Raw genomic sequence first — 22,938 nt, forward strand, 5'->3', positions numbered from 1 at the left:
TTAAAGAAGCCTCATCTGCTACCAACCTTCACCTCCAATGGATCTGAACGGCCACTTGTGAACAACTCTGACCACAGCAGGTCACGCTGCTCCTTAGGGGTGGCCCTATGGGAATCTGTGTCTCCTTTGAAGAACTATGAGGACAGGCACAAAGAATTCCAGGGAGCAGCTTAGGAAAAGACCAGAGAAAAACAACTGAATGTGAAGGTTAGACACGAAAATTTGAGGTTTCACCTGGTATTTCCACAGCAAAGTTAAAGAAAGGAATGCCTCCTAAAACCACCTGCCTTTCCTCTCAGGGTCTCAAGAGACCACTTTCTTACGTAGCTTCAAACCTCACTGTGTGATTGTCTGTCTAAAAATTATAGATTTAGCCTTTATTTCTTTTCAGTTTTTGGGGGTGTTTTGGGGGGTTTTTTGGGGGGGGGGAGGAATAGGGTCTCACTCTGTCTCCCTCTGTCTCCCTGGCTAGAGTGCAGTGAAGTCATCGTAGCTCATAGCAACCTCAAATTCCTGGGCTCAGTGATCCTCCTGCCACAGCCTCCTGAGTAGCTAGGACTACAGTTGTGTGCCACCATGCCCAGCTAGCTAATTTGTCAATTTTTGTAGAGATGGGGTCTCCCGCTGTTGCTCAGGCTGGTCTTGAACTGCAAGGCTCAAGTGACCCTCCCTGCCTCGGCCTCCCAGAGTGCTAGGAATACAGGAGTAAGCCACCACGCCTGGCCTTTTTTTTTTTTTTTTTTTTGGTCTTTTTCTACATAAGATTTATAAATTTAACTGGAACGGCACATTTTTATAAGTTCTTGACATGTTAGTTCCTTTACCTCAGAGCACCAGTCCCCTTGATTGGCAGGAGGGGGGCTTATTTCTGAAGATCAGACAAGGTTGTGCAGGACTTTAAAATGCAGCCCAATGTGAGTACACTAACGATGTGCCATCACTAACCTAACAGGTGTGACAAAGATGTTCACTTCCTCACTGTCTGAAATAGCTTAGTGTTGTGAACTGCCCAAACATCCAGTAACGTAAGTGATTAAATAGAACAACTATTAGGTCATTAAACACAAAATGCCTAATTTCAAATCAAAAGTTCAGTTTATTGTGTCTCAAACAAGACGCAGTACATTTAGTCAGAGTTTGTGCCTAAACTATCGACACAGTTTTGCCATCTCAATGGTAGCTTGTTTATGCCAGCAGCAAAGAAACCTGGAGAGCCAGTGGTGATGAAACCATGAAAGGCATTTTCCACAGCTTGTTGAGAATTGAGTATTTTCCTTGCAAGGTGTGGTCCAAAGCCTGGAAGAAGTGGTAGTCAGTTGGTACAAGGTCTGCTGAATACAGTGGATGACAGAGAGTTCCCAAGTCCAGCCCCTGTAGTTTGACCAGTGTTGTCTGTGCAACGTGTGGTCGAGCATCATCTTGCAAGAGGATTGGCCTGTCTCTATTGACCAATCTTGGCTGCTTAATTGCAAGCATCCTCATTATTTCATCCAATTGGTTGCAGTAGACATCCGCTGTAATTGATTCACTGACCAGGTTTCATGAAGCTGTAGTGGATAATACCAGCACTGGACCACCAAACAGATACCATTAGCTTTTTTTGATGACTATTTGGTTTTGGACTGTGTTTCAGCACTTCATCTTTATCCAGCCATTGTGCTCAATGCTTGCAACTGTCAAAAAGAATCCATTTTTCATCATACATAACAATATGGTATAGAAATGGTTGGCCTTTATGTTGTGACAGAAGAAAGGGAAGCTTCCAGACGATTTCTCTTCTGACACTCATTTAATTCATGTAGTACCCATCTATCCAGCTTCTTTACCTTGCCGATTTGTTTCAAATGGTCCAATATTGTTGGAATAGTAAAGTCAAACCTTGTTGCTAATTCACCCGTAGGTTGAGATGGATTCGGTTTCACCACAGCTTTCAGCTCATCATTATCCACCTTGGTCTCAGGTCACCCACATGGCTCATCTTTAAGATTAAAACCACCAGAACGAAACTTCTCAAACCATCGACATACTGTGTGCTCATTAGCCACATCCTTCCCAAACAGTATGTTGATACTTAGAGCTGTCTGTGTTGCATTGGTTCCATGACAGAACTCTCACATTTGAAAATAATACGAATTTTTTTTACTTATCCAAGGTTTCACAAAAATTGCTCTAAAAAAATTTTTTGAAGATAATCACAAGCCAAACTGTACATTTGAAAGAATGAGGATGTACCTTCACAATAAAAATAAAAAAAGTGTCACAGAGAAATGTCAGAGATATCAGCTGTCAAACTTAGTACTTAAGGAAATCAGACATTTCATACTTAATAACCTAATCCTGTAAAGATTTTTTTTTAAATGATGTTGCAGACATATCCCAATGACATGGAAGGATTTTCATGATATGATCGAATTTTTAAAAGGGCCTAGAAAAGAAACAGAAGGCATATGATTGTCGTCATCTCTGCTGGATGATAGTATATGTATTCTTTTTATTGTTTTGCTTGCCTGTATTTCCTGGTTTTTCTGTAAACAGCACATAACAGCTTAAAAAGAGAATAGTTTCAAGAAAAGAACTGAGATTTACTAGCTAGGCTAAGAGTTTCCTCAGGATTCAAGTCACACGTTTTGAGAAATAACCATTTCAGGAAAAACGGCATGGTTCATTTTATTCATGTTGCATTCTTTTGGGGAGGGATCTTGTTTGATAGTTGTCTTGCAGTTAATAACAGAACGTATAAACAGGAGATAATCAATTTGTGCTCAGGTATCTTTCTGAGGAAACTGAGGAAGAGGCTACTGGTATAATATGGGGGAAATATAAAGGGGAAGGTGGTGACTTCACAGTGGAGAAGACTGGGGGACACCAATTTGACTTGGTGACAAAGGGTGCCATCACCACTAACCAGAGGACAGGTGGACGCTGCCAGAGCTCCTGATGGGAGCAACAAGGAGACCACAGCACCTCCTATGAGTCGTCCTGCCAAGAGCACGAGTCCTGTCCAGCTATGAGGAAGCAGCGACAGGCCAGGGAGGGCTGACGTCAGACTGGGAGGCCTGTACCCTTGTCCTGCAGGGCCAAAGACATGAAAGGGCAGGGGAAGCCGAGCGACTGTGCCAGACGGAAGGACACTGATGAGTCAGAACAATTCCATCCAAAACGTATACCCAGAAAGGATCTCGGACGAGAAAGGAAAAAGACGCCATCTCAACAACTGGAAATTTGAATAAAATCTAGGAATTGGACAGTATTGCAATCAACACTGATGTCTGGATTGGGTGTTATATGGTGGTAATTGACATGACAGTGTGGGGGTGGGGACGGAACACTACAAAGTATTTACTTCACGATGTGCCTTTACTCCTAAATATAAAGGGGGGGGGCAGGAGGGGGACGACACCAACTCCCATAAATGCTGACAACTGAGGAATCTGGTGTGGGGGGCGCAAGAGTTCTCTGTACCTTCTTCCAACTTTTTTGTACGACAGAAACTATTAAAAACTGGTGCTAATGTTTTTGTTTTTTACAAAAAGCCCAAATAAAGGCACCAGGACCCTCACGTGTGGTTTTAGGGACAGAACATGAGGATGGAGCAAATTCTCCAAAGACAAGAGAAAAATTCCAGGGAGACAGACTGCCAGGATTGAGGAGGGGAAAACACTCCAGACAGGGAAAGAGCGCTCTGCACAAAGGCAGAGTTCTGCCTGGGCACGGCTTGCTGGGAACAGCGAGAACCCCGGCGTGGCGTGACTCCCAGGGGCGTGGGAGTGGCAGGGGAGGGCACGGTGGAGCACTGAAGGGCTTTGAAAGCCAGCCTGGGCGAGCAGCCGGGTAACTACATTGTAACAAAGGGTCGGGGAGCAGAGGGGAGGTGGAGAAGAGAAGGAGACAGAGGGTGTGGAGCAAGAAGCAGGAATAGAAAGCCAAAGCCAAATACCCACGACTCAGGTCAAGCTGAGAGCCACCAAAACTTACCAGCACGTAGTGCCACACTTGAAACGGGTGTAATAGGGGAGTAAAGGATTCTAAGCTCTGAGGCTGCTACCATAAGCCGCCTCCATTATCACTGACTGGATCCGACCAGATGTGAAGTACGACCCTCCGTGTCATGCACCTAATCCCCACAGCCCCAGTGAGGTTTCCCAAATGGGACGCAAGACTTACAGAGATTTGATAATCTGCTCGGTGTTAAATAAATCCCATGGCCAAGGTTCAAATTCAGCTTTCTGACTCCACGGTCCGCCACCATGCTGTTTTCTAATTTTGTGTGTTTTATTTCTTAGGAACTTGTTCAAAAACTCTGTCTCTTATACAATGTTTGATTTTAGAGCTCTCATTTCTCTACTTACATACATTTAGAAACTGCAAATAAAAGGAAAGCGTAGCAAAAGCAATTGCCGTGAATTAGATGTCAAGGAAAAAATAAAAACGGACACAAAACTTTATCAACATAAAATACAGTAATGGACATTCAAAATGATCTTGAAGCATCCAGAAAACATCAAAGGGTGTCCAAAGTGTCCTTTTGGACAGCAGGGAGATATGCCTGCCCCACACTGGGAAACAGGAAACAAAGCACTTACAACAACAACTGGCACACAGTAAACGCTACCTGAGTGTGTGTTAAATGAAAATCTCGTGTCGTGCTTTTAGAACTGAGGTGCTGGGAATGCAGGACTTTCTATTTTCAGACTTCCATGTGTTCTCTAAAGAAAATGGGTGAGGGGTTATTTTAATATTGATCGTTAAGAATTAATGCAAGCATCTGCATAATCTGGAATCATTTGCATGACCACCTGTTAACCAAATACTGCTGGGAGATTTCCGTGCCTGAGGTTCCTTTGCGGTGGGACCTACTTACTGATTTTGGACTAATGTAAACAGGGCAGAGATGGATTTAATGTCAAAATGAAACTCTTGGGCCAAATGTAGGCCAAACGGCCACAAGATGAAACCTTTTACGGTAACTTGAATTGGAAAAGGTGACAGAAGAGTATCTTAGGTGCCGCAGTCCAGGTCTGACAGGCCCAGCAGGGCCGACACACCTGTTGCCACAGCCAGGGCGTGAGACGCCCACCCTCAGGGTACATCAGTGCTATTTGCTCACATCTCCTTTTGTTTACCATTTCACCTGTGAATCTGTTGTAGTTTTATACCTCAATATACAGTATCTATTTTTAGGCTTGTACTTGTTAAAGAACCAAAGTATTAAAAAAAACTTAAAGAAAATACTAGAACAATGTTTTCCTATACACTGCTCAAATTTGAGGAATATTGTTTTAGCTGATTTTAATCATTTGCTGCCCTATAGTCCCAGGTAACAACTATTACTCCAGAATTCACACAATTAAGTTTCATGTATTTGAATAAAGAGCCAAATAAAAACTACATTGACTGCACGGGGCAGGCTGCATCAGTGCCCAGAAGGCTTACTTGTCATGAAAACTGAGGACACTAAAATTCACTAATTCCCGTCTTCAGAGTCAAGATACCAAGTTGCACAGGGAGCCCCTGATTTGGGATGTGTTTCATGTTGAGGATTAATCTACAAAAATCAGAGTGAAGGTATTATTAGGATAAAACTCCACTGTTTTTTAGCAAACAGTCATTTCTAGTCTTCAGTCACATTTCTCCAAAACTAAATGTTCCAGTAAGAGCTCTGTGTGTGTGTGTGTGTGTGTGTGTGTGTGTGTCACATCTACATATGTTCCCCCTAATACGTCCTTGATTATGGAGTTATGGGCAAAAACATACCAACAGATTTGGACAGCAAATCTTGCCTCGAGTAATTATCAAACTCTCCATTGCCGTAAGTGATCCACGAATGAAACGAGCACGACCAGAAGCATTTGCTCCAGTGCTGTGCACACGAAGAGAGAGTGAGGAAATGCAGGCGGGAACTGTGCTTACAGAGCCCCATGCTGACTCGGGGACGGTGTGCCACACACCTGAAATACGCCGTCTCATTTCACCCTCACTAAAGCATTGCCCTCACTTCATGGGGAGAAAACCACGGGTGAGAAAGCGTAACGGGCCAAGGTCACCCGGGTGGCGGGCGGTAGGATCTGACCCTCTGCTGCGAAGTTGCCCTACTACGGGCAGCCCCTAAGTGTCTGCTCACGAACCCTTTCATAATTAAAGACTCCACTAAGCAAAAAAAAAAAATCGATAGAATTAAGAGCAAGATTATGGCAAAAATAAAATTTACTTTGATTAACCAAGGACTTATACTGGCTATGAAGTTAAACTCAGTAACCAGTGCCTTGAATTGACTTCATCTCATAAATATTACTTTTTAAGTAAAAATGTATCCTATGAAAAAGGAACTGTGGAAAAATTTAAAGATGACAGGTTTGGTTTTTTTTTAATAGTTTTCCTAGAACTTGTCAAAATCATCTTATAAATAAATTAGATAAATATTTGCTTGCTGAACAAAAATTGATGGCAAGAGCATAAATAATAGGTAACATTTTTGGACAAGGACTTCACCTAGAAAGAATAGAAAGGTTTGGGGTGAACTATGAGCTATGAGCTGTACTTCAAGAGCATAAAAATTGGCATAGTTGTGTAATTTTTCATATCTTATTAAATTTTATTAAGTAGAACTACTACCCTCCTCTAAATTACTAATAAAGTAGTGGATTAAAATGTCGGGATGACTTACTTCGGTTCTCCTATCTTGAGGCCAGGATGCTGTGTGTAGGCATGGGAATGTGTACTTGGGGCAGACTTAAACGCCATTGGACAAATAGAACACTTGTAGAAGACTTCACAGTGGGAACCTTGAATGTGAGACTTCAGCGCAGCCACATCAGAGTATACAACATTGCAATGCACACATCTGTCAGAAGAATAAACACGCAGTCATTAGCACAAGACCACTACACATGCGCAACTGTGCAAAAAATGGGTAAAATGAAAATATCTTCACAGCCCTTTCAGGTTTCTAATGGCCTTTTGGAAGTGTGTTTTGAGTTTTTTTTCTATTTATAACAAATCAACTTATTTTTATATGTTTAAGAGGAAAGATTATGAAGAAGAAAAATAAAACTCAAATGGTGTATTTTTTGAGCCTCTTTAAAGTTTCTAGGAATGAATGAGCAGATTCCAGACTAAAGTGAAACTGATGGAGGGTGCAAGGCATGTCAAGACTAGGGAACACAGCAAGACCCTGTGACTTCTGACTTTGGAGATTTCCATATGCTGAATTCTGACACCAGTGCCCTGAGGTTCCTACCCATCCTCAACACTCAAATGGTGTTTCTAATTCAAGAAATTGCCAATGTCTAAACCTACATGCCATCAGGAGAGGGGCAGAGAGGAACCAATGACTATTGCTCCAAAGCCATGGCCCACTGTGTCCTGGTGCACACTAATGTGGGTCAATGTATCTGGAGGTTATGGTGGCCCATGGCGTAAAGAAGGTCAACCACCTAGGTTTTCTGTCTGCTAGACTATAAATCTAAGTATATTTGTATTTAAGAAATTACAAGAATTATAAACTTCTGAAAAATCAGCATCTCTAAAACCTGCCTCTCTAGCTAACTTTACTTTTTTGATTTCTAACAATTTGACAATTAGCTCATCCCTTACTCAAATCTAATCCTATAGAAACAACTTTAAAACTAAGATACATTTCTCCTGTATCTCATCTTTTTCACACCAAGACTGTCACCAACAATTATATCACCTCCATTTGATGACCCAATCTACCTGAACTGTTATTTCAGGCACTAGAGACACCCACGCATACTAAAATTACTGTGAGTTAACTTGCTGTGTTGTCTCAAACAGCTTAATGCCCTCTCTGTGTTAGATACTCATTTGTAAAATGAGAAGAGTTGGAATAGATCATTTTTAGCCCTTCCCAACCCTAGAATCCTATGACTCCACTGAAAGGGGAAGACTACGTAAAACAGAAGTAGACGGGTCACTAATGAAACCGAAAATGAAGGTCCCACCACTCCATGAACCATAAACAGAAGATTTTCCCATGAAAGGTAGAAAGGTGGTATGTTCATCAAAGGCCAAAAGACCAAGGAAGGACAAAAAGAGATAAAGAGAAAATCACTGATTCCTTGAAGTCACTTGGAGTAAGAGGAACGTTTACAGAAAGGAAAGAAGAAGTTAAAAGTATAAACTAAAGATGGAATTTTTTTCGTGGCAGGAGGAAGTGGCTATGACTCAGTCCAAAGTACCCAGGGAAAACCCTCCTTAACATGAGGAAGCAAAGCAGTGCCTTTAATAAGAACTTACAAAAAGAAAATGTTGTAAAGCATTGCCTACAGATGAAAGAAAAGGTTCGAGGGCAACAGAGGCCAACGGAGAATGTGAGTGAGACTGGAAAGAGAAAGCAGAATTTGAAGGGCTCGTACAGGATCCTAAATATGCTATGAAAAAGCCAGTCTACTAAGAAATATTTAATATCCCTGAAGTCCTTTGTGTTCTGGGTGCCAATCAAGTTTCTTTATTTTTTGAATATTTTTTAAGAAGTGTTTACAATATAGAATCCCATAATGACTCCCCTTTCTAGATGCACATCCAGTGTATCAGGTGGCAGGAAAATTCAGAAAAATATTTGACTGTTACCAAGTTAACCAAGAGCTAGGGGTTAACCAGGGGTTAACCAGGAGCTAGGGGTTAACCAGGAGCTAGCTGTCAATATTTGGGAGATGTCGTATGAGCCAGAAGAGAGAGAATGAGGCACACTGGCTTCATCGAGGAAAGACAGAGGAAAGCATCGGAGCCATGTTGCCATGTTGGAGCCTTCTCTGGCTAAAGACAAAACAAACTGAAAATGATTAACTATGGAGCCAAAAGGAAAAGAAAAACACCACAAGGCCAAGGGGCTGCCAAGTCCCAGTCAAACATGAGAATGGACCATTATTTGAAACAGCAGGAAAAAAAATTAAGGTTAAAATTATTTTCTCTCTACTAAAAAAAGCAGTAAGCATGAACTAAACCTCATAACAGACAGTTGTTTTTTTGTTTTGTTTTTGTTTGTTTTTTTACAGTTCGTATAGTCTCAGGTCCCACGGGTGGGAGGGTGGGGGGACCTATACTTAAAAACTTTTGGTAAAAATTTGAAATCTGCCAATTCAAAACACCAGATTTAAGCAACTCTGTGAATGGAGCAAAAGAATAGAAACGCAGGGACAGTCTTTTCCAAGTGAGTTGATTACTTTCAGCCTACATGTGGAGCTTCTGTTTTAATTCAGGAAAGCTACCAGGAATGGCTAAAATTGCAGAAGCCTTACTTCCTTTCCTTTATTCATTCCAACCTAAGTTTACTTTCATTATATTAGAAAAATAAACTAAACATTTGAGAAACGTTTGGCATCAGTTCTCACAAGAATAGCACTTGGAAAATGTCACAGAGCTGCTTTCTATTATTAAACATAGAATCCACTAATAATAGTTCAAAACGTGATAAGAACCAAAGTATTATTCTGCATGGACTTTGTGGATCTAGGGCACCTTTGATTATCCTGTTTTACTCTAAGACAGCCCAGTGGAGCTGGAGGCAGGCAATGCACCAGTTTTATAGACAGAGACATCACAGCACAGAGCGCATACATGAACTATCACAAAATCAGTCCCTGGCAGAAGTGGTACAAAAAACTCTGGTTTCTTGATTTCCAAGCCAAAGGTTTTCTACCAGGCTATATCCCAACCCATAAAACATGTGTGTGCTAGAAGTTTGGAGGCATGAGATAAAAATGTGAAGTCTCATAGCTTAGTGTTAGAAAAATGGGCACAGTCACCCAGGAATCAAAGATACCATAATCTAAATTTAAATAAAACCATCAAATCATGCCAATTGAACTTTGTTTTTACAAAATAACTGTATTATAACTAAAAAAAAAAAAAAAAAAATCACTGCATATTAACAATCTAACATTAAAGTTACCAGGTAAGGAAACACTTAATGTTAAGATAAATGTAAAATACAGTAATACCTCTATTAACAAAGACTCTGTGCATTGGTGACATGCTTTCTTGGGGCATCTTCATCAGGTCAAAATATAAACAGCACAGGAATGCATTTCAGAAAGTCATAAAATGGCGAATAAAGTTCAAGTATATCATTGCTCAACGCTAGCTAATCTATAATTAGATTTGCCAGATGTAAAATACACATCTAGGAATCTTAGCGGGCAGTGAAAGAGGCCATAGTTAAGATGTGCAGAGAAGACGAGATACACAGAGGAGACCTGGACTCAGGTAAGGGAAGAGGAGGAGCAGGAGAAAGAAGAGGAAGTGGAGGAAGAGAAGGTTATTTGGAGTGGAAGGCTCTTCCAGAGAGAGTAGTGTTAGAAAAGAACATACACCCAATCCTTCGATGTGGACAAAATAAAACTAACAGACCATCGCACCTTTTCTGTTTTCAGTAGAGGAAGAAAAGTCTTAAGAGGTACAGAAATGCATGGTATTCTTGCAGGGGTTAAAATGCAAAGAGTGGCCAAGCATGGTGGCTCATGCCTGTAATCTCAGCACTTTGGGAAGCCAAGGCAGGAGGATCACCGGAGGCCAGGAGTTCGAGACGAGCCTGGGCAACATGGCAAGACCTCACCTCTACAAAAAAATTTTATTAAAAAAATGCATAGTATGACAACAGAAGTGTGCTAAAAAGGGTACAGAAAGAAAAAGCTGACAGTCACTCAAAGCCAAACTTTCACACACGTGTGATTCTGCCTAAAGGTTCCGTTTACCCTCAGCTTTGTGTGGACCGGCAGGACCAGTATTACATTAAAAGGACTCAAATGGATCAACTCTGACAAGATAAGCTGGGCTCCCAGAGGATCTGTTAATCGAGGTATCACCGTATGACCCTGGAAAGTATGTGCGCAGACCACTCGAAATGCTGTGTGGTTATAAGTGAACGATATACTGACCGAAAACCAACTCTCCGAGTGTAGTGCAGACAGTTCTTGGTGACGTGGGTCTGGAAGTGCACCGACCTGCAGATGGCCCCGCACTCAGGGCAGGTGTAGGGAGATTTGTGCTGGTGGATTCTCTGGTGTGATGCATAACTGCACTGGTTAGGAAGCAGCATCTGGCAGACAGTGCAAGTCTTCTAAATAAACCAAAGGGGGAAACAGGGTTGGTCCTACGAAGTATTTTCTAATTTGCAAAGAACCTTGGTTAAACCTCAAAATAATTATACATCCCTCATTTTGAATGCTACTATAATTGCCTCTAAGCCCAAGGGAAAAGCAAACTTGAAAATTACATGTCCGCTGTAAAATTCTTTATCCTGTAAAATAAAAAGAAGATGTACTACGTAGTCAGGCTCATCCCAAAGTCTGGGCTAAAAATGTCAGCTTTAGGTAGAGCTCCAATTTTGTTACTTTTGCAGTTTGTTTAATGCCGAGAAGAAGTATTAGAACAGGTATTCTTGCAAATTATGTTAGCAAATCAACTTTAATGTGTATTTACAGGTTTGTGGGCATACATATCTTGATAGTAGTCACAGTTGCCACAATTCATAAAAAATTTGCTTCAATATAATAAAAATCAATTAGAGGCTAATCCAGTTTCTTTGTTTTCCCCCAAATCACTTCAGTTATCTGAAATCTGAAATATGGGAATACAAAAGAATGGCTACAGCAATTAGTTCTTTTTGCACTTAAATTGAGCCTTAAATGGATGAGCTGGCCATAATTTGTAATTAAAATCAATGAACTCAAGCTCGAATACATAAATTTACACATTAAATTGAAATTGTATAGAGCTTAAGATGTGATTATACATGAAATAAAATTAAGACTGAAATCCTCTTTGGAGAAGGTTCTAAATCATTAACTGTCCAGAAAAACCCAAACTGTATTTATCCCCTTAGATGTAAGCACTAAACACAGTATATTTTTAAAACACAAAACCAAAAAGACTTAAAGTAAATATAAACTGAGGTCTTACTTCCACCCCCAAAATAAACCTAATCTAGCACATGACATAAACTGTGTTTGAATACTTTACAGACATCCGTATAAAAACAAGTTAGCTACCATCTTCTAAAGTGTACAATCTATATTAAAGTCAAAGAAAGTCTCAGAATATAGATTCTTGCTAAGATGTAAAACACTCTTCCATATTGACAACAGTTTTGAAATTTTAAAACAACTTTTTATTCTTCTAGCTTTTGAATCAAGCCCAAAAATTCAGGTTTAAACTACTGAGTGATTTAGACTAAGAAAAATGGGGGACTCACTTGAAAATTCTTTGTCGGTTTTCTCCTGAAAGGACTAAAATACAAATTTTATCCCACAAAATGTTTATTATAATCACAAAATAAGAATATTACAGGCAGCTTTGATGAAGTTATTTAGCATCATTAAAAAAAATAGCATTCCTTTTCTAGTAACACATATTTCAAAGGTTAAAACAAGCTACAACAAGGAAAACCAATCAAGAGGTTCATTAATTAGAAGATCCTATTAACATCTATGTTATCAGAGGTAATCACTTGTTTCTTTGAAGTAAATTCTTCTATCCACCCTCACACAATCCTGGGCAGTGAATTATAATGTCTGAATTTCCACAGGTATCTTAAAATATCTCGTACGTATTTGGGAATAAAATTAATATTTTCTATACTAAAAGAAGTCACAAAACATTTTTTACATATAATATATTCATAATATAGATTTTATATACTACGTATATGTATACATATATATAATATGGATATGTATATATACAGTAGATATATAAGTATGCAGTGTGTATGTATATATATAAATAAACAAAAATACATGAACTGGCCCCTTTCCACCATGAGCCACAGCATTTCATTTAATAATCTATGAAATAGATAATGTCTCCATTTTACTGATAAAGAAATGAGGCTCAGCAAAGTGAAGAAAGTTGCCCAAGGCCCCACAGATATTAAGAAGAAGAACCAGGATCTGAACCAGGCTCTGAATAATTCCGAGGCCTCTGATGGAGGAACATGAGGCGTGGGGTGGAGGTTACAAGGAATGAGCAAATGAAAATACACGGAGGAAAACCATGAGCAAAAGATGTGAGCCCCCCTCTGCCCCTAAAGCTTCTCTCTTCTATCTAAGGCAATGTGATTACACTACTTTTACAATAGTTACAAATAAAAAGGAAGTCTAAAAAGGAGATAAAAGTGTTCCCTAAAAGCTGAAAAAAAAAAAATGTTTACCTTAGATTTCATCAAGATATAGCACAAATGGTTATTCTTCACAACACACATAAAATGCACAATGACTGAAAATCATTGGGATTTATCATAACCCCCACTATAGGAATTTGCACTCATCCATTTCCATCAGCTGAGGCTCCTCCCCCACTTTAGATACAGAAGTACAAGGAGAAAGGGGGTCAATAAGGACTATATATAGCTTCAAATCAAAATGCTTTCATATTTTGCAATTACTCAAACGGGAGAAGTCGGTCATTGGGGAACCAGTTGGATACTTAGGGACCCTACCTTTAATTTATACAGATGCAAATATATTCATGCGCATACACTGTGTCTAATCCCACATTTCTATCTTTGTTTACCTGCCTCCTCCACACTTTGCCTCCCTTCCATTTTGAGAAAAAGCACACCATTTTGGCTGGAGACATTCTCCTCCTGATGCTTGCACAGTATCAGTAGTTTTACACTCATATGGTATTGTTTACTGAACTGTACTCCCTCCCTCAAGTTTTACTCACTGTACCTGTTATAGAAAACATGTCATCCCCGCTTCCCGAGGTAGTGGTGATGCATTTTCACAGCATAAAAGAGTATATACTACACTAGCTTTTCTGGAATGCTTGGAATTCATGACGATGATGCACATTCTGTGGATTAGAGGGATGCATTTGAGCACAGGGGCAGATAAGGATTTCCTTGTGGTCTACAACTGAGGTCTCCAAGCCCCAGGCCACAGACTGGTACCGTCTATGGCCTGTTAGGAACCAGGCCGTACAGCCAGAGGTGAGCACAGGTGAGGGAAGCCTCATCTGTATTTACAGCATGGCTCTCCATTGCTCCCATCACCATATAAGCTCTGCCTCCCGTCAGATCAGTAGGGCCATGAGATTCTCATAGGGGCACAACCCCTACTGTAGACTGCTCACGCGAGGGATCTAGGCTGCACTCTCTTTATGAGAATCTAATGCCTGATGATCTGAGGTGGAGCTGAGGCGGGGATGCTAGCACTGGGGAATGGCTGCAAATACAGATTATCATTAGCAGAGAGGTTTGACTGCACAATAAACATAATGCATTTGAATCATCCTGAAACCATCCCCCTCCACAACCCCCCCATGAAAAAGTGTCTTCCAAGAAACTGGTCCCTGGTACCAAAAAGGCTGGGGACTGTTGGTCTAAAGGAATCTGATTTTCCTTCCTTTTTTTGTTTAAATCAAATAAGTTGAAACATATCTTAAAATTCTAACTCTCTACTGTATAAGTTCAGGCTACTTACTAGAGGATAAAGCAGTTTAATGTGACAGTTCTTGCTTTTCCAATAGAAGCAAGCATACTAAAATGCACTGAAATGGTTTTGTGTGTCTCTTGACATTTTACTTACATCATCTGAAAAGGGAGAAATGTTTTTCCATACTTAGATAATGAACAGCTAATTTCTACTCTGGGGCAGCCTCGTTTGCTCAGAGAACCATTACTTCTTAAAGTAGAATATAACTTTTCAATAGTCAGGTAACACTAGAAAACTACAGGAAGACAGAGCTGAAAAGTAATCACATTCCACGCTTTGCAATTACAGCCAGCCCTCCGTATCCACGGGTCTTGCGCATCCACGGATTCAACCGACCACAGATAAACATATTCGGGAAAAAAATAAAAAATAATACAAATCCAAAAATAAAGTATAACAACTATTTACATAGCATTTACATTGTATTAGGTGTGGTAAGTAATCTAGAAATGATTTAAGGTATATAGGATGATGTGTGTAGGTTATATGCAAATACTACACCATTTTTATAGCAGTGACTCACGCATCCTCGGAGGGTCCTGGAACCAATGCACCCAGCACATGGGGTACTGAGGTACAACTGTACTGTTCTACCCAATCCTGGCATTGGAATCAACAGCTGGCACGCAAACACAGGCCACAAGGAAGGGGAACAGGGCACATTATGGCCCTGGTAAGGAATCAGAGAATGCTAGGACTCAACATCCTCTTTCTACAGAGGAGGAATTATCCAAGTTAATAAGGAAAATAATTCTACATGTTTCCGTTCGTATTTTAAAGAAAAAAGAAACAGCTTGGGAAAGGTACATGGGGAAAACTACGCCAGGCTAGAGAAATGTCAATATAGCCATGTATTTATGCTTAAATTTCAAATAGACCAAAGCCTGCAGCAACATGAAACACTGAAGCTAAAGGTGGAAACATTGCCAGGTTAACAACCAGCCCGGATGCTACGTGAATTACTGTCACCTCATTAACAGCAGTTTCATAATTCTGTCTAAAGTATAATCACCAAAAAACAATAATAATAAAGGATACCAGTTTCTTTTGTGGCTTTCACTTTTGCCCAATGTCACACTGAGGACACAAAGAGAGCATTTCGTTTCAGATCTCACTTACATGGAAATAACACAAAGCAAGCGTTATAGAAAAACTGGCCCTAATATGTACCTTTTGTTCCCAAAGCTAGTTGGCTGTGGTGGTTTTGTCCTCAAATCATTCTGGTACACTCAAAATCCCTCATAAGAGCTGACAGCTAAACAAGCAAATTTACAGAAAACTACATGGTCCACACTTAACCTACTTAGTAGATTATCACTGCAGAAAATAGGTAAATGAGGGGCTGGTAACACTAAAATATAAGCTGGGACAGAACCAGCATGACCAAAATTCAAATTAAGCACTTAGGAGCGTAGGACCAAAACCCAAAGGTCTTGAGTCTTCACCTCCTAACGACGTGCTGGGGGACTGCAGGGGTTAAGGGGAGACAACTGAGCCGGCGCCACGGTTTCCAGACGAAGCTGCGTGAATCTAGAAAGAAGCACTGGCAGGGCCTGCTCAAAGCAGCTCAATGTACTTGGTATGTCGTGTTAATGATGCCCAGAAAGTTCCTGGAACTAAAATGAACGAGCAACCCCTAACACAAGGACCACTGCAAACATGTCGCCTATCTGTATAACCCCAGGAGTCTGTTCTTACAGGATTCCTAAGGTCCTTCCAGCCGTAAGATTCTACGCTTGTGCATCTTGGGGAATCAGCAGGATAAAGCAGGAAGAATAACGAACCAGCAGCAAAGAAACCGTGCCTGAGTTCCAGCTCTGCCACTCACTGGGCATTTGCTTTCCCCATTGCAAAATAAAAAGGCTGACCACAGGACTGCAACATTCTATGATTCTATGCCTGATGCAAACGCCATAGGAAGAAAACGGATTTTCATGATTAAGAGGTTACAGTGTGCATTTCTAGTCTGTACTTGGCTAAATTTAGTCATGGTTTTACTAAGAGATGAAGCAATGACATCCAGATACATTTAAATATCAATTATTTAAACTACAGTCACCAGCTCTTAAATACTTCATGGAGGAGAGAGAAGGAAAGCTTCTAGAACTGACCTCTCCCCTACTCCTTTTCTCAACCTAAAGCAGGGATTATGATCAGATAGGTCAGAATACAAACCCCCAACTGGGGCAGATTTACTGGTGTTAAAAAGTCAATTGCCCATAGCTCTATTTTTATAGCACTGCTTGGTTCCACACCAGGGTCCTAGGCCCTCTGGCTCTCTCCCTTCACCTCTTGCTCCAACCTCCTCCTCCCCCCATCCCTCTGTGGGGAAATCACACACAGCCTGGGCAGCCTAACCTCAGCCCAAGCATGCCTTAGGTCCCTGGGCCATATCTCGCACCTGCGTGTGATAAAATTCCAAGACTGGGGCTCAGGCCTGGGGAATGTAGGGCAAAGAGGGCCCGGAGCTACATTCCACCCAGCCCCTGCCAGAGACCTGCACTAGGCCTGCTGAGCACAGGGCCAGTTCATGATGAAGTGAGACTTGGATTTTCCCTGGGAATTATTACTTCTGTACAGAGCAGCCACAGAACACTTGGAGGAGGAGCAGCACTGGCAAAGCAGATTCACCAAAGGCCACCCAAGCCTTCCTCTATCCCGTGACAGGGTGGCAAAGTCTCCGAAGGCGACGGTGTGTGCGGGGAGGCGGCGGAAGGAGCTGCGGGGAGCACAGCCCCAGCTGGTGCTCACAGGAAGACACATCCCGTACTGGGTGCAGAGAAGCAGCCTGCAGAAACCTAGAAAGGGTCTGTTCAAGACAGAAACCAGGCAAAACATAAAATGATATCGAATGGAAGAAAAAATGTAAAATGAAACATAAAGAGAAGGGAGATAGTGACTGGACTAAGCCCAGAAAAGGTGGTTCTTGAGAGAAAGGCTGAGGTCTTAAGATGCTCTCCAGATGTGAAAGCATAAAGGAGCGATCATCACTGCTGAAGGCTCCTGAAGATGAGGCTAAGGAAAGGAAATTTACCCTGGGGGCGTGGGGGGAGGAAGTCAGAGATTCAGAGAAGACAGAAATCCCAAAAAGCCAAACGGAATGCCTTCCTCCAGGGAGCCTAATTCCAAAAAACAAGTGAGAATTGCTGTCTGAATATCTCAGGCAGAGCACAGATAACTTGACTATGGAATCTCTCCTTGAAGACAGGACAGTTACATTAGGACCTTTAATAACAACAAAAAAAATGAAGTGAAACTTCCACTTCCAGGAAAAATGGAATAAAAGTACCTTTCCCGGCCGGGCGCGGTGGCTCACGCCTGTAATCCTAGCACTCTGGGAGGCCGAGGCGGGTGGATTGCTCAAGGTCAGGAGTTCGAGACCAGCCTGAGCGAGACCCCGTCTCTACTAAAAATAGAAAGACATTATATGGACACCTAAAAATCTATATAGAAAAAATTAGCTGGGCATAGTGGCGCATGCCTGTAGTCCCAGCTACTCGGGAGGCTGAGGCAGTAGGATCGCTTAAGCCCAGGAGTTTGAGGTTGCTGTGAGCTAAGCTGACGCCACGGCACTCACTCTAGCCTGGGCAACAAAGTGAGACTCTGTCTCAACAAAAAAAAAAAAAAAAAAAAGTACCTTTCCCTATTCTTCCCACCAAGTGCCACTGGACACCCTGGGCATTATACATAAAACAAACACAAAAGGACTCTGCAGGGTGGAGCGAAGAAGGCAGTCTGGCTGGGGACCTCGGGGATGACAGGGCGGTGAGCTCCTCGTTTGTTTTTGCCTCATATATCCCAGATCTGGAGCTGAAGAAGCTGGTGATCTAGAAACACCAACAGGTAGAGAGAAAAATCCCCAACAAAAGCCTGCTCTCTATAGTCAAAGGACCAGAAAATGGGCAGTCTAGGAAAATGGAAAACTTTTAGACAATTACTGCTCCATTCCAGGCAAACCCCACAGAAAGCACTGTGGCTCCATCCCAGCCCTGTGCCAAGTGTAGGTGGAGCCCAGACTTCCACCCTCTTGAGACTGTAATGAAGTGTCCCAACACCCCTGGCCCAGATGGCCTCAGAGAAGGCCATTAGGGAAGAGGGACTTTCATCCCTGCCAAGTGGTAATGAGCCCCCTCCCTTAGCCCAGCAGGTATTTTTTTAAAATCCCAAAAAAGAAATCTCCAGGCCCAGGTGGTTTCACTGGAAGATTCTACCAAACATTTCACCAAAGAATTCTACCAAAGAAAAACCAATTACACACACTCTTCTAGAAAAACTGAAGAGGAAGGAACATTTCTCAATTCACTATATTAAATATAAAGCTAGTATCAACCTACCCCAGACAAGGACAGAACAAAAAGAAGAAACCTACATGAATATAGATGCGAAACTCGTAACAGAATCTTAGCAAATATAATTCACAATATATAAAAAGAATTATGCAGTCTGATCAAGTGGGATAAACTCCAGGGATGCAAGAAGAAATGAGCCTCGGCCGGGCGTGGTGGCTCACGCCTGTAATCCTAGCACTCTGGGAGGCTGAGGTGGGCGGATTGTTTGAGCTCAGGAGTTCGAGACCAGCCTGAGCAAGAGCGAGACCCCATCTCTACTAAGAATAGAAAGAAATTATATAGACAGCTAAAAATATATATAGAAAAAATTAGCCGGGCATGGTGGCACATGCCTGTAGTCCCAGCTACTCGGGAGGCTGAGACAGGAGGATCCCTTGAGCTCAGGAGTTTGAGGTTGCTGTGAGGTAGGCTGACGCCACGGCACTCACTCTAGCCTGGGCAACAAAGTGAGACTCTGTCTCAACAAAAAAAAAAAAAAAAAAAAAAAAAAAAACTTCCAGGGAAGAAAAGATAAGAAAGTCTTCAGGGATATCTTAAAGATCAATGTAATTTACCCTTTAAAAAAAAACCCAAAACTCTGAAATCAATAAATGAGTTCAATAGTCACAGGATACACTATATATGTATGAAAATTAATTGCATTTCCATATATTAGCAGTGAGTGTATTCACCAAAAAATATCATCCCATTTACAATTGCCTAAAAAAAGAAACCTAACAAAACATGTATAGGACTTGTATGATGAAAACTACAAAATGATTAAAGACATCAAAGAAGATCTAAATAAATGGAGAGAGAGTCTGTGTTGATGGACTGAAAGACTCAACATAGTAAAGATGTTGATTCTACTCCAAATGGATGTAAAAATTTAACACAATTCCTACCAAAATCCTAGCAAGATTTTTTTTGTAAATACAGATGAGATTATTCTAAAATTTATATGCAAAGGCAAAAGAACAAGAATAGCTAAAACAATTTTAGGAAGGGAGAATAAAGGTGGAGGAATCAGTCTATCTGATTTGAAGACATCACACAGCTAAACGTGGTACTTAAGACAATGTGATATTGGGAGAGGGACACACAGATCAATAGAGTAGAAGCAGCCAGAAATATCCCCACACAAGGATGCCTGACTGATACCTGACAAAGTCGCAAAAGCAATTCATTGAAGGAAAGACAGCCTCTTCAACAAACGGGGCTGGAGGAAGAAGACAAGCACAGGGCAAGAGAAGAAATGAACCTCAACCGAGGGCCCATACCTTAGACAGAAATGAACTCAAAATGGATCACAGACTTCAATGTAAAACACAGAACTATAAAACTTCCAGGGGAAGAAAGACAAGAAAATCTTCAGGATCTAAGACCAGGCAAACAGTAATACCAAAAGCTGAAAAGGGAAAATTGATATATTAGACTTCATCAAAATTAAAAACTTGTTCTGCCAAAAACCTGTTAAAAGGATGAGAAGATAAGCTACCGACTGGGAAGAAAGACCTGCAACCACACAGCCAACAAACCACTAGTATCTAAACTCTCTCGAGAACTTGTAAAACTCAGTACTAAAACAAACAAAAAACCTGATTAGAAAATGGGCAAAAGATAGGAAGAAACACTTCACCAAAAGAGACACACAGATGGCAAATAAACCTATGAAAAGATGTTCAACACCATTAGTCATTAGGGAAATACAAATTAAAACCACAATGCAATAGTGAAATGGCATCACACACCTATGAGGATGGCTAAAGTAAAAACTGGTACCATCACCAAACGCCGACGAGGATGCAGAGACACTGGGTCCCCATACACTACTCGTGGGAATAGGAAATGGTACCACCACGCTGGAAAACTGCTTAAGAATCTAAACGTGCAACTACCACGTAACTCAGCAATTACATTCCTGGGCATTTATCTCAGAAAAACAAAAACTATGTTTTTGTACACCATGTTCATAACAGTCCCAAACAGAAAACAATGCAGATGTCCTTCAATGAGTGCTGGTGAAACAAACTATGGTACAACCATATAATGGAATACTACTCAGCAATAAAAACGAATAAACTGTCGATACTATTGATTGGACACCCAAGCAATCATGCTGACGAAAAAAGCCAATCCCAAAGAGTTATATATTACATGGTTCCATGTGTATAACACTCTTGAAATGACAGAATTATAGCAACAGGAAACAGGTTCGTGGTTGCCAGGGGTTAAATAGGGTATTGGGGTGGCTAAAAAAGGGCAGCACAAGAGACCCTTGCAATGGTAGAGGAGTTCTGTATCCTGCCTGCGCCACCGTCAACATCCTCCTTGAGATATGGTTCTGCAGTTTCATGAGATGTTCCCTTTGGGGGGAACTGGACGAAGGGTACACAGGCTCTCTCTGCATTATTTCTTACATGAATCTACGATCATCTCAAAATAAACAGGGCAGGAGGTCCCTCTCCCAGGGAGGTAGTACCTTGCTCCAGGCCCCAGTAAACTCAGAGGCAAGAATGCAATAAGTGAAGGGTGAGGACCTGCTGGTCTAGCAAGGGCCCAGGGGCTGCACCCTTTCAACCTCAGGCACCCTTCAATGGCAGCACGGGGTCAGCTCAGGAACCCACTGCAGATGACCCCCTAAGTACGACTAACATGGAGGCCAAGGAAACCCTGCCAGGCCGGCAGATGCAGGACCTGTACTGGGTCCCGACTCCAGAAAGGCCGGGCCGGGGAGTGGGGCCGTGGAGGGCATTTACACACGTGGGGTAGTCCACTCTCTCGATTCACCCGTGAGCTACCAAAACGTGGAGGTCAGAGGGGAAACGGAAAGCCAAGGTTTCAAGCGGTGGAACACGGAGGACAACAGAGGAAGGGAGGAACTCGGCAAAGCCTGTGGTACTTGCGGTGCCATTGGATCGACTTCTAAATTTTGGAAGAAGACACAGTTCTAAGTGACATTCTCAGAGAAGAAACAATTCCTGTGGGTAGACTTTTCTTCCCCAAGTCAACAAATTGTCAACTGGCCAACGGTCATGTGATGGTAAACTGGAGAGATGAAATGAAGGGTATTTCCCCTTCTCTCTCCCTGCCTCCCACCACCGTGGCTACCGGATGCTACAGCAGGTGACAGCAGTGGATGAGAACCACCCTACCTGCCACTACAGCAACAGCCACAGCCACATGTGTCTGACTGACCTCCCGGAGCTGGGGGGAGACTCGAGCTCGGGGTAGGCTGGATGCTGAGGCAGCAGCCATTCCTGCTAGCATAGAAAGCAGATCCCTGGCCTGGGTCTGCGTGAGAACCGTGAGGCTGGGCCCAAGGAGAATGGGCAGTGGTGGAGGGGTTCCTCGGACTGCAATTCCAAGGAGAGAAGGGAGCCAAGAAACAGTGTACCAGGGACATGCTTATGTAGCCCTGTAGCACCTGGCCGTGCCGTCGGCTGACACTCACTAAATGTCAACACTCTTCTCTGGCGAGCCGGGTGGATGACTTAGCTAGGCAGAATTGGAGAAAGGAAATAGAATAGGAGGCAAACGTTTTGCTTAGAGTGTATTTGGCCTTAGAGTTAAAGGTACATTCATCATGACTCATTCCTTGGACTCGGGGTGAAATAGGTGACAGGCACATTTTACTTGCCCCAGCAAAATATAAAAGTGATGCCAAAGCAACCACACACACAAGAGATACTTATCTCCTTCTGCCAGGAAAAGACCTTCACCCATTTGACCCTGGTTTGGCTGTTCAGACTAAAAGGTTAACAGCAAACAAAAACTGAGAGAACACAGGGGAGGAGGAATATTCCTACCTCTCTGCCCATGTCCTTCCTCATTCCTAGAGGAGGGATCCAAGGAAGACAGACACATCTGAGGGCAGCTCAAAATGCCAGATACAGGGCACCCAGCCAGCAATAAGAACCCTCCTAAGCCAGGACATGGCCTACCGCTCCCCACGATGTACCCACAAACACAGAAACAGGACAAACGGAACTGGAGAAAGGGCTTTTTGGCCCTCTTTCCCTTTCACTGCATCCTTTTGGGATGAAAAGAAATATGACCATTTTGATTAAGTAGTGACAAGGTAAGAGGATATCCAGACAGACAGAGCTCGAGCATGATCACTAGGACAGGCTAAAGAGCTACAGCTGCCACTG

The 22,938-nt window shown here is 42.0% G+C and overlaps 1 protein-coding gene across 16 annotated transcripts in view; it reads right to left on the reverse strand.

The window, feature by feature from the left end:
• The window catches only part of ZNF532 (zinc finger protein 532), a 101,006-nt gene that overhangs the window by 35,922 nt on the left and 42,146 nt on the right, over positions 1-22,938 (reverse strand). For 9 of the 16 annotated variants that reach the window (XM_069467950.1, XM_069467947.1, XM_069467948.1 and 6 more), the window contains 2 exons: positions 10,896-11,077; positions 6,665-6,841 (listed from right to left, as the gene is read on the reverse strand). The exons of 4 other annotated variants lie outside the window; for them this stretch is intronic. In XM_069467950.1, the coding sequence (XP_069324051.1) occupies positions 6,665-6,841; positions 10,896-11,077 (359 nt within the window). The remainder of the gene's footprint in view (positions 1-6,664; positions 6,842-10,895; positions 11,078-22,938) is intronic. 3 more of the 16 variants (XM_069467955.1, XM_069467956.1, XM_069467954.1) reach the window with 1 other exon arrangement.

This window comes from Eulemur rufifrons, chromosome 5 (assembly GCF_041146395.1).
Source record: "Eulemur rufifrons isolate Redbay chromosome 5, OSU_ERuf_1, whole genome shotgun sequence".
NCBI classification, from domain to species: Eukaryota; Metazoa; Chordata; class Mammalia; order Primates; family Lemuridae; genus Eulemur; species Eulemur rufifrons.